At 45.7% G+C, this 15591-nt stretch overlaps 1 protein-coding gene across 3 annotated transcripts in view; it reads right to left on the bottom strand.

Annotated features, from left to right (window-relative positions):
• impact (impact RWD domain protein) overlaps positions 1–15591 on the bottom strand; it is a 109573-nt gene that overhangs the window by 85050 nt on the left and 8932 nt on the right. For all 3 annotated transcript variants that reach the window (XM_068030770.1, XM_068030772.1, XM_068030771.1), the window contains 5 exons: positions 10136–10264; positions 9206–9258; positions 7076–7138; positions 5348–5433; positions 1669–1791 (listed from right to left, as the gene is read on the bottom strand). In XM_068030770.1, coding sequence (XP_067886871.1) covers positions 1669–1791; positions 5348–5433; positions 7076–7138; positions 9206–9258; positions 10136–10264 — 454 coding nt within the window. The remainder of the gene's footprint in view (positions 1–1668; positions 1792–5347; positions 5434–7075; positions 7139–9205; positions 9259–10135; positions 10265–15591) is intronic.

Raw genomic sequence — 15591 nt, 5'->3', positions numbered from 1 at the left:
GCTACCGTCTTTAATACTGGGACCTCACTGGTGTATAGTTTGGACCTAGCATCTCTGGAAGCAGTCCATTTTGAAATTCTGTGAGACCTGGACAATATCCAGGCTTGGGCTGATAAGTGGCAAATAACATTCACACCACACTAAGGAGAGACGGAGAGGCACACGCGCGCACGCACGTCAGGACACGCCACTGATGTGGTAGCCTGGGCTGTTCCCACCGCAGACAGCCTGTCTACAACCACTCTCATGGACAATGTCCTTTTGAAGTATGTGTGAATGGTTTCCTTCTTGCCTTATTAAGATGCAGTTTTAACATCCACGGTTGGTATGCATCAAAGATCTCCCCCCCCCCCCCCCCCCCCCCTCCACCCACCTTGCTGAGAGCAGGATATGACCACATACAGGTGGTCTTGCCTAGCCAGGGTGGGATTGATAAGGCACTGAAACTCAATCTGATGACCCAGTTTAAAACATTGCCTTATATGTCGAGAGACCAGGGTCAGAAAGGGGTAACAAAACTAAAAATGCTGGAAATACTCAGCAGGTCTGACAGCATCTGTGGAGAGAGAAACATTTCAGGTCCGTGACCTTTCATCAGAACTGGCAAAGGTTAGAAAAGAATTAGGTTTTAAGCAAGTGAAGGGGAGGGGAGTGGGACAGAGGGAGATTAAATAACAAAGCTGTCCTGGGACAAAGGCAAAGCATGTGCTAATGCTTGTGGTGAAAGACAAAGCATTATTCCACTATTAACACTCTCTCAGGACTAATGAGCAGTTCTGACTACACGAAAAGCAGGCACATGGTTAAAAAATAAATTTTTAAAAAGGCCAGTCATGTTCTGAAATTAATGAACTCAATGTTCAGTCCACAAGGCTGCAGAGTGCCTAATCAAAAGATCAGGTGCTGCTCCTTTACTGCAACACTGGAGTAGGCCGAAGACGGAGATGTTGGCATGAGAACAGGGGTGTGTTGAAATGGCAAGCAACCGGAAGCTCGGGGTCATGCTTACGGACTGAGCAGAGGTGTTCAGCAAAGCAGTCACCCAATCTGCGTTTGGTCTCCCCAGTGTAGAGGAGACCACATTGTGAGCAGCGAATACTGTATACTAAATTGAAAGAAGTACAAGTAAATCGCTGCTTCACCTGAAAAGAGTGTTTGGGGCCTTGGATAGTGAGGAGGAGGTAAATGGGTAGGTATTACACCTGGGTATAAAAGGGGTATCAAGCCACAGCTCACAAGGACCATTGTTGCTGCAGCCAGGAAGTGTGACTTGGTCAATCACAGGAAGTCGTGGGGAAAAAGTCGTTCAGTGGACCTGACCACCTGGGAATGAGCTTCTGTATGGAGGCCTACTGAGCAACTGGGGTTGTAATCTATACTATTGCTTAGTGAGTTAAAAAAGGTGTTCCCATAAAGTGGAAAGTGTATCCAAAACCTGTTTCTGTGCTGTATAACGCTATGACTCTATGACGGAGTACAGCGTCAGGACCTTAGAGGGAAATGAGACCCCCTTTTTAAGAGTCTTACAGGTGTCAAATTTTGTTTGATAATGCTCCTATGAAGCGCCTTGGGATATTTTTGTAGATTACAGGTGCTAATATAAATGCAAATTGTACAGAATTCAATCTCCACTCAGTTGGAGAGAAAAGAGGTCTCTGCATAGCTTACCTTCGGAGCTTTCAGGAAAAACTACTTTCGCTGTAACTTGCTGAGCAGGTGGCTGACAGGCAATGAAATTATCATCTTGATAATTCACTTCAACCTCTTCTGTTGTCTTCTGTATTTCTGGAACTGTCATATGTAATACACAGATGTCAGAATCAGTGAAACAAAATCTACACTTCAAAATGTTTCTGTCCGATTTATTCTTCAATAACAGCAAGCGCTGATAACCTCATCATTAATTTCAAGCACAAAATGTAGGCCTTTATTTCCAATTAAATCTAAACATTTTTGTGCAAACGTTCACATATTCCTACACCACCAGACAATCTTCCCCTTTTGGGCTCTTATCATCCAATACCAGTCACATTTTGCTGCTTTATCCAAATGCCTTAAATTTCCTATGATGCTTTGCCATTCTTATCATAGGACAAGTCTAGTACTGTAAATCTACTTATCAAAACATCTAGCATCTTACAGCACACGAGGAGGCCATTTGGCCCAATGTGCCTGTACTGGCTCTATGAAAGAGCTATCCCATTAGTTCCACTGCCCCTGCTCTTTTTCCCATAGCTCTGCAAATGTTTCCCCTACAAGTATTGTTATGACCGAGTTTGAAGGAGTGCATTGTTTATCCTAGTTCCACTTGTCCACAGGTGACAACATATATTTAAATTTCCCCATTTACCAATAACGGTCAAACATATACTCTATTTTTCCCAGAATAAAACACACTATTTTCTTTAGCAAACAACAAAGTTATCAGTTTATTATGAAACAAGTCTTAACCAGTAATGAAGTAAAGCATAAACACACAGATTGAAATATTAAAGTTCTCTTTTTATCTTACACACACAAGCGATTTTTATTCAGAGCTCTGTTACAGACAAAAAAAAACACGACTGAATATTTGCTCAGTTTTAAAGGAAACAGATGATGAGATATATTCAAAAACTGGCACAGAGTCTGTAATATGAGTACATTTAGACGGGTCACAGAGATCTTTTAGAACAGTTCTTTTCAGGCAGCATTGAGAACTAATTTAGCAGGCTTTTCTTTAAACATTCAGCAAGAATCCGGTCTCTTCCTCCCTGACACTTCTTCAGCGGCAGGCTCTATCTTTATCTCATTTCAGAAGGTAAACACTGACACTACAACCAAAAGCGTGCGAATTTTCTGGTCTCTCAGGCGTGTTCTGCTGCTCCCAGGCTTTTCCTGTCACAGGATGCACAACTGTCACTTTTCTGCACACATTCCTCAGTTACCAGGGTTTCTGTTCTATTTTTAACGCGCGTCATGTGACAACTAGTTAACGTTGTTGCCAAACCAGTTCTTTCAGTGTCCTCTAAATGACCCTCTTGAAAAAGAAAACTGTTCCAACATTCCTTCAGTTTGACTATGAATTCCTCAAAAAATATTTTTAACAAAAAACAGAAGCACTTTCATAACAGTATTTATCCAATTCCCTCCTGAAAGTTATTATTGAATCTGCTTCCACCGCCCTTTCAGGCAGCGCGTTCCAGATCACAGCAACTCACTGTGTAAAAAATATTCTCATCTCCCCCTCTGGTTCTTTTGTCAATTATCTTAAATCTGTGTCCTCTGCTGACTGACCCTCCTGCACTGGAAACAATTTCTCTTTCATAATTTTGAACACCTCTATTAAATCTGAGTTGTTAAGTCTAATTTACAGTTAGGTTGTAGCATTTTAAGACTGAATGATCGGACAGCCTTCTATAAGAATTCAGGTGCAGCTGGAGGATTATACAATCAAAGAAACAGGAGAAGGCCATTCAGCCCCTCGAGTCTCACCATTCAATTAGATCATGGCTGTTCTGTATCTTAACTCCATCTACCAGTTTTGGTTACATGATCCTTAACACTCTTACCCAACAAAAATCTAGCAATCTCAGTTTTGACATTTTCAGTGACCCCAGCCTCAACTTTTTGGAGGAGGGAGTTCCAGATTTCCACTACCTTTAGTGTGGAAAAGTGCTTCCTGGCATCACCCCCGAACAGCCTGGCTCGAATTTTAAGGTTATGTCCTCTTGTACTGGATTCCCCCCACCAGAGGGACGTTTTCTCTATTGACCCTCTCTGTCATATTCTAGAAAGCCAGTTGGTGAAGGATAAGAATTGGAGTCAATCTTTACACACTTTCATAAGCATTTATTTACAGAGTTACACTTTATAAGCATGCACCTCCTACACCAACCACAGATTTGGTCTGTGTCTATTTATAGAGGCTCAAGTGAATCCCCAGTTAATGCCCACCACCTGCATACAATAAACACAATTAATATACAATTAACACTATCAATTCCTTTAATCATCTTCAACTGCTCAATTAGATTGCCCCTTCATCTTTTACACACAAGGAATACAAGCCTAGTCTATACAATCTATCCTTATAATTTAACCCTTTTAGACATTCTGGTGACTCCTTAAAGAACAGCAACTATGGAGAAATGAAGAAAACATCACTTTGCTGAAATTGAACTGGAGTAGCCTCATAAATATTGTGGCTCCAAAAGCAGGTCAGAGACTAGGAATTCTGCCGCGAGTAACTCACCTCCTGACTCCCCAAAGCCTGTCCATCATCTACAAGGCACAAGTCAGGAGTGTGATGGAATACTCTCCACTTGCCTGGATGGGTGCAGCTCCAACAACACTCAAGAAGCTCAACACCAGGACAAAGCAACCTGCTTGATTGGCACCCCATCCACAAACATTCACTCCCTTTACCACCAAAGCACAGTGGCAGCAGTGTGTAACATCTACAAGATGCACTGCAGCAACTCACCAATGCCCCTTCGACAGCACCTTCCAAACCCACGACCTCTACCACCTAGAAGGACAAGGGCAGCAAATACATGGGAACACCACCACCTGCAAGTTCCCCTCCAAGCCACACACAATCCTGACTTGGAACTAGATCGCTGTTCCTTCACTGTCCCTGGGTCAAAATCCTGGAACTCTCTTCCTAACAGCACTGTGGGTGTACCTACCCCACATGGACTGCAGCAGTTCAAGAAGGCAGCTCACCACCACCTTCTCAAGGGCAATTAGGGATGGGCAATAAATGCTGGCCTGGCCAGTGATGCCCACTTACCATGAATGAAAAAAGACTAACACAATCAAACAAAGATCAATTAAAGCACTGAATGCTGCAGTCTGCAGCAGTGAATATGCTTCAGTTCTCATGATCAGCAGACAGAGTTCGAAGTTTGCAAGGTTTAAGTGGTTTATCTCCACCAGTTTAATATTTAGGTTTCCAGCCGGTGGATTAAAAAGTCATCCTTTGACTTAGCATGTTTTTGGGACATATATAAATATATTACTCATCAAAATATCAGACATATCTTAAAGGATATTTTCACACACCGGAACATATATATCATGTCAGGACTAATTTTCTAGCAGCTCAGTGATGGGAACAGGTCAACTGCTCCGAGTTCCAGGAGGTTTCTTATGACTCCCAACTTCTTTATATTATCACGGCCTCCTCTCATTGTATAGTAATAACTCATGTAGGTCGGGGAAGGAGGAAGATGATTAAAACCACTTTGATTACTGCCTGGTGATTAATAAAAACTAAAGATGGTTGACTTGGACGTTCTAAAGCACACGTGCAAGTACAGTCACGACACATCAGTAACGACATGGAATAGAATGTCGGAATTACCTGCATCAGCTGATTGTGATTTCACCAAGAGAAAATCTCGAATCGTTACCACCCAAAGGAACAGAATGCAATCTCCCGAATTCTGCCTGAAACAGATTGACCAAATCAAAACAGTCATCCCAGGCATGACATCAATCGCACAATATCAAACCTGCAGTCTAGAGTAGAATCATACAACAGTGCAGCACCAGAGGCGGCCATTCGGCCCATTGAGTCTGCACCAGCACTTTCATGCAGCAATCCAGTTTGTCCCACTCCCTCTGCTCTCTCCCAAATCCCCTGCAATTTTTTGCTCCAATTCCCTTTTGAAAGCTACTATTGAATTTATATCCGTCACCCTATCAGACAGCGCATTCCAAATCCTAACAGCTCTTTTCTTTATTATTCATTCATGGGATGTGAGTGTCACTTGCAAGGCCAGCATGTATTGCCCATCCCTAATTGCCCTTGACAACTGAGTGGCTTGCTAGGCCATTTCAGAGGGCAGTTAAGGGTCTGAGTCTGGAGTCACATATAGGCCGATTTCCTTCCCTGAGGACATTAGGGAATCAGAATATAAAACTAGGCATCAGTACCACTGGCTGAAAAGTTTCAATTTATAAAAGAAAAGGGTACAAATTAAAGGCCTGTTCAGATCACTATAAAAAAAACCCGACCCAAACCCGACAGAACCACATCGGACCCGAGCCCGACCTGGCCCGAGTCCCTCCATTTTTTCCCCACGCCCGACCTGACCCGACCACTGGAATGTTCACTTCACCTACCTTCCCATTCCGAATGTGCAGGAAGCTGCAGCATGAGCGTGGTGATGTCATAGAGACACTCACCACGCAGACTCAAGAGTTTCCCTCCTTGACATTCCGGACTCCCAGCTCAGGTAGGTTTTTCAACTTTTGACACTTACCAGCAGAGCAAAATGCAATACTTACAGTGTGTCCCCAACCCGACCCCGACACATGTCGTCAGGTCCCATCGGGTTCGGGTCGGGTAGCAGGCCTTTAGTACAAATGCTCCAAGAGGTGGCAGCCATGGCTCAGTGGGTATTATTCTCACCTCTGGGTACAAGTCCCACACAAGAGATCAGTGCACAGAATCTAGGCTGACACTCCCAGTCTATGATGGTACTTATGCTTCACACTTTAAACCGAGGCCCCATCTACCCTCTCAGGTAGACATAAAAGATCGCATGAAACTATTTCAAAGAAAAGCAGGGGAACTTCTCCCCCATTTCCTGGCCGATATTTATCCCTCAATCTGTTAATTGTGCATCAATGGTTTGATTATATGCAGGTGAAGGGTGTTCATAGGGGTTTTAGTTGAGCACTTATAAGCAGACACTCACTGGGACTGGGAGAGGTTTTGAGTGAGGAGCTACGTGTTTGTAATCCTTTTACTCTGCACAACAAATGCGAAACTGAGTAAATATAGGCTCCAGCATTATCCTTCTGTAACAAGCTTTCTGGAATTTAACAAATCAACATCAAGAAATAAAAAGATTATCTGGTCATTGCCGTTAGTGAGAGCTTGCTGTGCGCAGATTGACTGCCATGTTTCCTATAATAGTGATTACACTTCAAAAAGTACTTTGTTGACTGTAAAGTGCTTTGGGACATCCTGAGGTTGTGAAAGGTTCGACATAAATGCAAGTCTTCCTTTGTTCCTGTAGTTGTAGGCATGAGAGCATTCATTTGCATTTATATTTGCCTTGAAATAATCAGATTAACTTACAGATAGATTTCCTCCAAGCTGTTCGATAAAGCTATTCGTTCCTGACCTCCCAGCCAAGCAGCACTAAAACCAAACAAAAATCAATCAAAATTTTAATGCGCCAAAAATATGAGAATTTTTTCTTAAATTCAATGTAACAAAGCTCTCAAAATGGTGGATCCTCTCTTTGCAAGTGGAGCAAGCAATTAGAAAAGCAAATGGCGTGTTTCTGTGCTCTAATTTCTACGTTAATCCATTAAAATAAAGACGGTCTGACGTTGGGGCACTGTATTTCAAACGTTACTGGAAAGCAACCTTCCAGGATTGTCCCGTATTCTCCAGGAATTAAAGGTTAACCTCACACACTTCTTTGAAGACTTTAGCTCATTATTTATCTTTTAAAAAATTGGAGTTGGAAAAAGCAAGTCAGTCAAGAATGATGCAATCAGGTAATGAAAAGTCTGTTTGCTTTCCATTTACCAGTGGGAAGGCAGGACACTGCGAGGATGGACATGATGAGTGACCAATGGCTGGACATATTCCTCCTCCTAACGTCCAAACGGATTTGGCAACCTGAGCAGAGGCAACTTTAAATAGACAGGCTTCAAGGCGGGGAGTTTCCACGTGATTTCCGTCCAGGTACCAGTGGAATCTGGGCAGAATTGTATCAAACAGTGCTCAAGGATGGTGTATATTTTAACACAAGTGAGTTGCGCCCATAATCACTTCACGCCTGAGTATCAATGAGTTTTTACACTGGTTGAAAAGTCCATTCACCAGAAGCAGCCCCGCCCACAAAACTGCCCTCCCCACAAAACTGCCGTCCCCCCCACACCCCCAACGTTTTCATGGCGCATTGCTGCCAATTTCACCCATTCAGATGTGTTGATCACTATGTGCCCAGAATCCCTCACCTATCACCTGGGCACTCAGCATCCCGCTGATCTGAATATTAACGTTGGTAACTTCAGACCTGAGCTAACTTCTTTCAGTACCGAGGGAGCGTCGCACTGTCGGAGAGCCAGGACCGAGGGAGTGCTGCACTGTCGGAGAGCCAGGACCGAGGGAGTGCTGCACTGTCGGAGGAGGGCCAGTACCGAGGGAGCGTCGCACTGTCGGAGGGCCAGTACCGAGGGAGGGCTGCACTGTCGGAGGAGGGCCAGTACCGAGGGAGGGCTGCACTGTCGGAGGAGGGCCAGTACCGAGGGAGGGCTGCACTGTCGGAGGAGGGCCAGTACCGAGGGAGGGCTGCACTGTCGGAGGAGGGCCAGTACCGAGGGAGGGCTGCACTGTCGGAGGAGGGCCAGTACCGAGGGAGGGCTGCACTGTCGGAGGAGGGCCAGTACCGAGGGAGGGCTGCACTGTCGGAGGAGGGCCAGTACCGAGGGAGGGCTGCATTGTCGGAGGAGGCCAGTACCGAGGGAGCGCTGCATTGTCGGAGGGGCAGGACCGAGGGAACGCTGCACTGTCGGAGGGTCAGTACCGAGGGAGTGCTGCACTGTCGGAGGTGCCGTCCTTTGTATGAGACATTAAACAGTGGCCCAGTCTGCCCTCCCAGCTGGATGTAAAAGATCCCGTGCCATTATTTAGAAGAAAAACAGGGAAGTTCTCCCCAGTGTCCTGGCCAATATTTATCTCTCAATCAACATCATTAAAATAGATTATTTGGTCATTAACATACCGTTCTTTGTGGGATCACAATTTTTGCACAAATTGGCGGCTGCGAATTCTGCATTATAACAGTGAGTACACTTCAAAAAGGACTTCATTGGCTGTAAAGCACATTGGGACACCCTGAAAACAGGAAAGGTGCTACAGAAATGTAAATATTTTTTCTTCATTAATTCTGCTAACTGTTCTAACCAGTTATTCTCTCCCATTCTGGCCTTTCGTTGTGTTCAGTCCTATTAAAAGAGTCTCAATTATCTTCCATTTGCAAATTCTAGAAAAGGGTCTTGTCTCTTTTCAGGTGCTGTGCAATTCCAGCATTTGCTGTTGTTTCTAGGCTGGAACCGTGTGCGCGTTTGAAAACATCACATGTCTTAAATCCCGCAAACAGCACGAGTCACTGTCCTCAGTCGAGGTTGCAAAGATACAATAACTTGGGTTAAAATGGGATTATAAATGCACAAAGGAAAGTTCAATGCTTACTTTAACTGATAGATAGGTGGAGCAGCAGTCGGGTATTCAGGAGGAAGCATCACCTAGACAGCAAAGAATGTAAACGGTGATGATATGTTTGAGGGTATACTGTGTTACAGAGCACATCATATGGAAGTAATCGTCTTTAGTTTCCAAATCCCTCCATGACTTTGCCCCTCCCTATCTCTCTAATCTCCTCCAGCAACTCCAAGATATCTGCACCACTCCAATTATAGCCTCTTGTCATAGAGTCATACAGCATAGAAACAGGCCCTTCGGCCCACCATGTCCATGCCGACCATAATGCCTATCTATACTAATCCCACCTGCCTGCATCAATTCCATATCCCTCTATGCCTTGCTCATTCAAGTACCTGTCCAGATGCCTCTTAAATGTTGCTACTGTTCCTGCCTCCACCACCTCCTCAGGCAGCTCATTCCAGATACCCACTATTCTGTGAAAAATGTACCCCTTTGATCCCCTTTAAACTTCCCCTCTCTCACCTTAAATCTATGCCCTCTAGTTTTAGTCACCCCTACCATGGGAAAGAGACTCTGGCTATCTACCCTATCTGTGCCTCTCATAATTTGTATATCCCTCATTTTAATTGCTCCACCATTTGTGGCCATACCTTCATGTGCCTGGGCCATAAGCTCTGGAACTGCCTCCCTCTCCTCCTTTAAGATGCTCCTGAAAACCTACCTCTTTGACCAAGCTTTTGGTCACCTGCCCCTAATATCTTATGTAGCTCTGTGTCAAATTCTGCTTTGCAATCGCTCCTGTGAAGCACCTTGAGATGTACTTTATTATGTTAAGGATGCTATATAAATGTAAGTTGTTGTTCTTGGTAGTAATGGGATATCTGGTTCACCTCAGAGTTTTGCCTTTGTTTTATGGGGCAGAGAAGGGGGAGGCAGTATTCTGAATGAGTATTGTACCTGTAAGCAGACAGTCCATTTGGGGTTTTCTAATTCATCCACAATCCGAATACAAAATATTCTTGAAGCCTCATCAATAACACACCATTCATCTTGGTAGATTGATGACAGTGCTTCGATCTCATCAATCTGAAGTGGGAAAAGAATTGCATCATAAACAACTGCAATGTGACTTCAACACAAATTTTTTCTGCTGCAATGTACATCTGGATTCACTGAACAGCGTAGGCTAAAATTTCTAACCATTCTTCTTATGAATACAAATCTGGAATATTCAGAGCAGGAAATATTGCCCCTGATTTTGCTGGAGTTATACATGCTTGTGCACATTTCAGATTTGAAATTATTTTGTCTGCAGTGTGAGCTGGTATTGGCGCGGCAAGGAGCATTGGGGAGCTCAGTGAACAGAACATAAGACATAGGAGCAGGAGTAGGCCATTCAGCCCTTCGAGCCCACTCCGCCATTCAATGAGATCATGACCGATCTAGTTCAACACCAGCTTCCTACACTATCCCTGTAACGCTTGATGTTTTTAATATGTAGAAATCTATCCATCTACATGAACTGCTATGCCTGGGCTGGGACGAGGGAGCAGTACCCCAGGACATGCGCGATGCCAATATCATCACCCTCTATAAAAACAAAGGTGACCGCGGTGACTGCAACAACTACCGTGGAATCTCCCTGCTCAGCATAGTGGGGAAAGTCTTTGCTCGAGTCGCTCTGAACAGGCTCCAGAAGCTGGCCGAGCGCGTCTACCCTGAGGCACAGTGTGGCTTTCGTGCAGAGAGATCGACCGTTGACATGCTGTTCTCCCTTCGCCAGATACAGGAGAAATGCCGTGAACAACAGATGCCCCTCTACATTGCTTTCATTGATCTCACCAAAGCCTTTGACCTTGTCAGCAGACGTGGTCTCTTCAGACTACTAGAAAAGATCGGATGTCCACCAAAGCTACTAAGTATCATCACCTCATTCCATGACAATATGAAAGGCACAATTCAACATGGTGGCTCCTCATCAGAGCCCGTTCCTATCCTGAGTGGCGTGAAACAGGGCTGTGTTCTCGCACCCACACTTTTTGGGATTTTCTTCTCCCTGCTGCTTTCACATGCGTTCAAATCCTCTGAAGAAGGAATTTTCCTCCACACAAGATCAGGGGGCAGGTTGTTCAACCTTGCCCGTCTAAGAGCGAAGTCCAAAGTACGGAAAGTCCTCATCAGAGAACTCCTCTTTGCTGACGATGCTGCTTTAACATCTCACACTGAAGAGTGCCTGCAGAGTCTCATCGACAGGTTTGCGGCTGCCTGCAATGAATTTGGCCTAACCATCAGCCTCAAAAAAACGAACATCATGGGGCAGGATGTCAGAAATGCTCCATCCATCAATATTGGCGACCACGCTCTGGAAGTGGTTCAAGAGTTCACCTACCTAGGCTCAACTATCACCAGTAACCTGTCTCTAGATGCAGAAATCAACAAGCGCATGGGTAAGGCTTCCACTGCTATGTCCAGACTGGCCAAGAGAGTGTGGGAAAATGGCGCACTGACACGGAACACAAAGGTCCGAGTGTATCAGGCCTGTGTCCTCAGTACCTTGCTCTATGGCAGCGAGGCCTGGACAACGTATGCCAGCCAAGAGCGATGTCTCAATTCATTCCATCTTCGCTGCCTTCGGAGAATACTTGGCATCAGGTGGCAGGACCGTATCTCCAACACAGAAGTCCTCGAGGTGGCCAACATCCCCAGCTTATACACACTACTGAGTCAGCGGCACTTGAGATGGCTTGGCAATGTGAGCCGCATGGAAGATGGCAGGATCCCCAAAGACACATTGTACAGCGAGCTCGTCACTGGTATCAGACCCACCGGCCGTCCATGTCTCCGCTTCAAAGACGTCTGAAAACGCGACATGAAGTCCTGTGACATTGATCACAAGTCGTGGGAGTCAGTTGCCAGTGTTCGCCAGAGCTGGCGGACAGCCATAAAGGCGGGGCTAAAGTGTGGCGAGTCGAAGAGACTTAGCAGTTGGCAGGAAAAAAGACAGAAGCGCAAGGGGAGAACCAACTGTGTAACAGCCCCGACAAACAAATTTTTCTGCAGCACTTGTGAAAGAGCCTGTCACTCTAGAATTGGCCTTTATAGCCACTCCAGGCGCTGCTCCACACACCACTGACCACCTCCAGGCGCGTATCCATTGTCTCTCGAGATAAGGAGGCCAAAGAAGAAGAAGTAGTTAATAGTCTTTTGCGAGGAGCAGCCTTGATAGAACGGGGTGCGGAGCGGACTTTCAGCTGAGCGGTCAATTTCAGTAAGTTACAAGTTAATCCCTTTTTTGTTTCGGAGGACCGGGGACTGCTGGGCAGGGGAAAACTATTTATTTGGGCAGTTTTAAAATCTTTGTCTTTTGCGAGGAGCAGCCTTGATAGAACGGGGTGCGGAGCGGACTTTCAGCTGAGCGGTCAATTTCAGTAAGTTACAAGTTAATCCCTTTTTTGTTTCGGAGGACCGGGGACTGCTGGGTAGGGGAAAACTATTTATTTGGGCAGTTTTAAAATCTTTGTCTTTTGCGAGGAGCAGCCTTGATAGAACGGGGTGCGGAGCGGACTTTCAGCTGAGCGAACAAGTTTTGACTTTTTTTTTTTTCGTTTGGTTTTTCAGTAGATTTATTGGGAATCTAGAATAGTGGGAATGGAGGTAAAGGCAGTTGTATGTTCCTCCTGCAGAATGTGGGAGGTAGGGGTCGCCAAGAGTGTCCCTGCTGACTGCATCTGCGGGAAGTGCACCCAACTCCAGCTCCTCGCAGACCGCGTTAGGGAACTGGAGCTGGATGAACTTCGGATCATTCGGGAGGCGGAGGGGATTATTGACAGGAGTTATAGGGAGGCAGTCACACCTCAGGTAAAAGAAGGAGGTAGATGGGTTACCGTCAGGGGAAGGAAAGGGAACCAGCAGGCAGTGCAGGAATCCCCTGTGGCCGTTTCCCTCAACAACAGGTATACCGTTTTGGATACTGTTGGGGGGGACGACTTACCAGGGGTAAGCAATGGGGTGCAGGTCTCTGGCACAGAGTCTGTCCCTGTTGCTCAGAAGGGAAAAGGGAAGAGGAGCAGAGCATTAGTCATTGGGGACTCCATAGTTAGGGGAACAGATAGGAGGTTCTGTGGGAACGAGAGAGACTCACGGTTGGTGTGTTGCCTCCCAGGTGCCAGGGTACGTGATGTCTCCGATCGTGTTTTTGGGATCCTTAAGGGGGAGGGGGAGCACCCCCAAGTCGTGGTCCACATAGGCACCAACGACATAGGTAGGAAGAGAGATGGGGATTTAAGGCAGAAATTCAGGGAGCTAGGGTGGAAGCTTAGAGCGAGAACAACGAGAGTTGTTATCTCTGGTTTGTTGCCTGTGCCACGTGCTAGCGAAGAGAGGAATAGGGAGAGAGAGGAGTTGAACACGTGGCTGCAGGGATGGTGTAGGAGGGAGGGTTTTGGTTTCCTGGATAATTGGGGCTCTTTCTGGGGTAGGTGGGACCTCTACAAACAGGATGGTCTTCACCTGAACCAGAGGGGTACCAATATCCTGGGGGGGAGATTTGTTAGTGCTCTTCGGGGGGGTTTAAACTAAATCAGCAGGGGAATGGGAACCTAAATTGTAGTTCCAGTGTACAGGCTGTTGAGAGTAGTGAGGTAGGGGATAAGGTTACAGGGACGCAAGAGGGCACTGGCAAGCAAGAACTTGGTTTAAAGTGTGTCTACTTCAACGCCAGGAGCATCCGGAATAAGGTGGGTGAGCTTGCAGCATGGGTTGGTACCTGGGATCCTGATGTTGTGGCCATTTCGGAGACATGGGTAGAGCAGGGGCAGGAATGGATGTTGCAGGTTCCGGGATTTAGATGTTTCAGAAAGAACAGAGAAGATGGTAAAAGAGGGAGGGTGTGGCATTGTTAATCAAGGAAAGTATTACAGCGGCAGAAAGGACGTTTGAGGACTCGTCTACTGAGGTAGTATGGGCCGAGGTTAGAAACAGGAGAGGAGAGGTCACCCTGTTGGGAGTTTTCTATAGACCTCCGAATAGTTCCAGAGATGTAGAGGAAAGGATAGCGAAGATGATTCTCGACAGGAGCGAGAGTAACAGGGTAGTGGTTATGGGGGACTTTAACTTTCCAAATATTGACTGGAAATACTATAGTTCAAGTACTTTAGATGGGTCTGTTTTTGTCCAGTGTGTGCAGGAGGGTTTTCTGACACAGTATGTGGACAGGCCAACCAGGGGCGATGCCACATTGGATTTGGTACTGGGTAATGAACCCGGCCAGGTGTTCGATTTAGATGTAGGTGAGCACTTTGGCGATAGTGATCACAATTCGGTTAGGTTTACCTTAGCGATGGGCAGGGACAGGTATATACCGCAGGGCAAGAATTATAGCTGGGGGAAAGGAAATTATGACGTGATTAGGCAAGATTTAGGATGTGTAGGATGGGGAAGGAAACTGCAGGGGATGGGCACAAACGAAATGTGGAGCTTATTCAAGGAGCAGCTATGCGTGTCCTTGATAAGTATGTACCTGTCAGGCAGGGAGGAAGTTGTCGAGCGAGGGAGCCGTGGTTTACTCAAGAAGTTGAAGCGCTTGTCAAGAGGAAGAGGGCGGCTTATGTTAGGATGAGACGTGAAGGCTCAGTTAGGGCGCTCGAGAGTTACAAGCTAGCCAGGAAGGATCTAAAGGGAGGGCTAAGAAGAGCAAGGAGAGGACACGAGAAGTCATTGGCGGATAGGATCAAAGAAAACCCTAAGGCTTTCTATAGGTATATCAGGAATAAACGAATGATAAGAGTTAGAACAGGGCCAATCAAGGATAGTAGTGGGAAGTTGTGTGCGGAATCAGAGGAGATAGGGGAAGCGTTAAATGAATATTTTTCGTCAGTATTTACAGTAGAGAAAGAAAATGTTGCCGAGGAGATTACTGAGATACAGCCTACTAGGCTAGAGGGGATTGAGATTCACAAGGAGGAGGTGTTAGCAATTTTGGAAAGAGTGAAAATAGATAAGTCCCCTGGGCCAGATGGGATTTATCCTAGGATTCTCTGGGAAGCCAGGGAGGAGATTGCAGAGCCGTTGTTGTTGATCTTTAAGTCGTCATTGTCGACAGGAGTAGTGCCGGAGGACTGGAGGATAGCAAATGTTGTCCCCTTGTTCAAGAAGGGGAGTAGAGACAGCCCTGGTAATTATAACCTGTGAGCCTTACTTCGGTTGTGGGTAAAATGTTGGAAAAGGTTATAAGAGACAGGATTTATAATCATCTTGAAAAGAATAAGTTCATTTGCGATAGTCAGCACGGTTTTGTGAAAGGTAGGTCGTGCCTCACAAACCTTATTGAGTTTTTCGAGAAGGTGACCAAACAGGTGGATGAGGGTAAAGCCGTGGATGTGGTGTATATGGATTTCAGTAAGGCGTTTGATAAG

The sequence above is a fragment of the Heterodontus francisci genome, chromosome 5 (assembly GCF_036365525.1).
Source record: "Heterodontus francisci isolate sHetFra1 chromosome 5, sHetFra1.hap1, whole genome shotgun sequence".
Classification (NCBI taxonomy): Eukaryota; Metazoa; Chordata; class Chondrichthyes; order Heterodontiformes; family Heterodontidae; genus Heterodontus; species Heterodontus francisci.
This window is presented reverse-complemented; position numbering and strand designations above follow the sequence as displayed.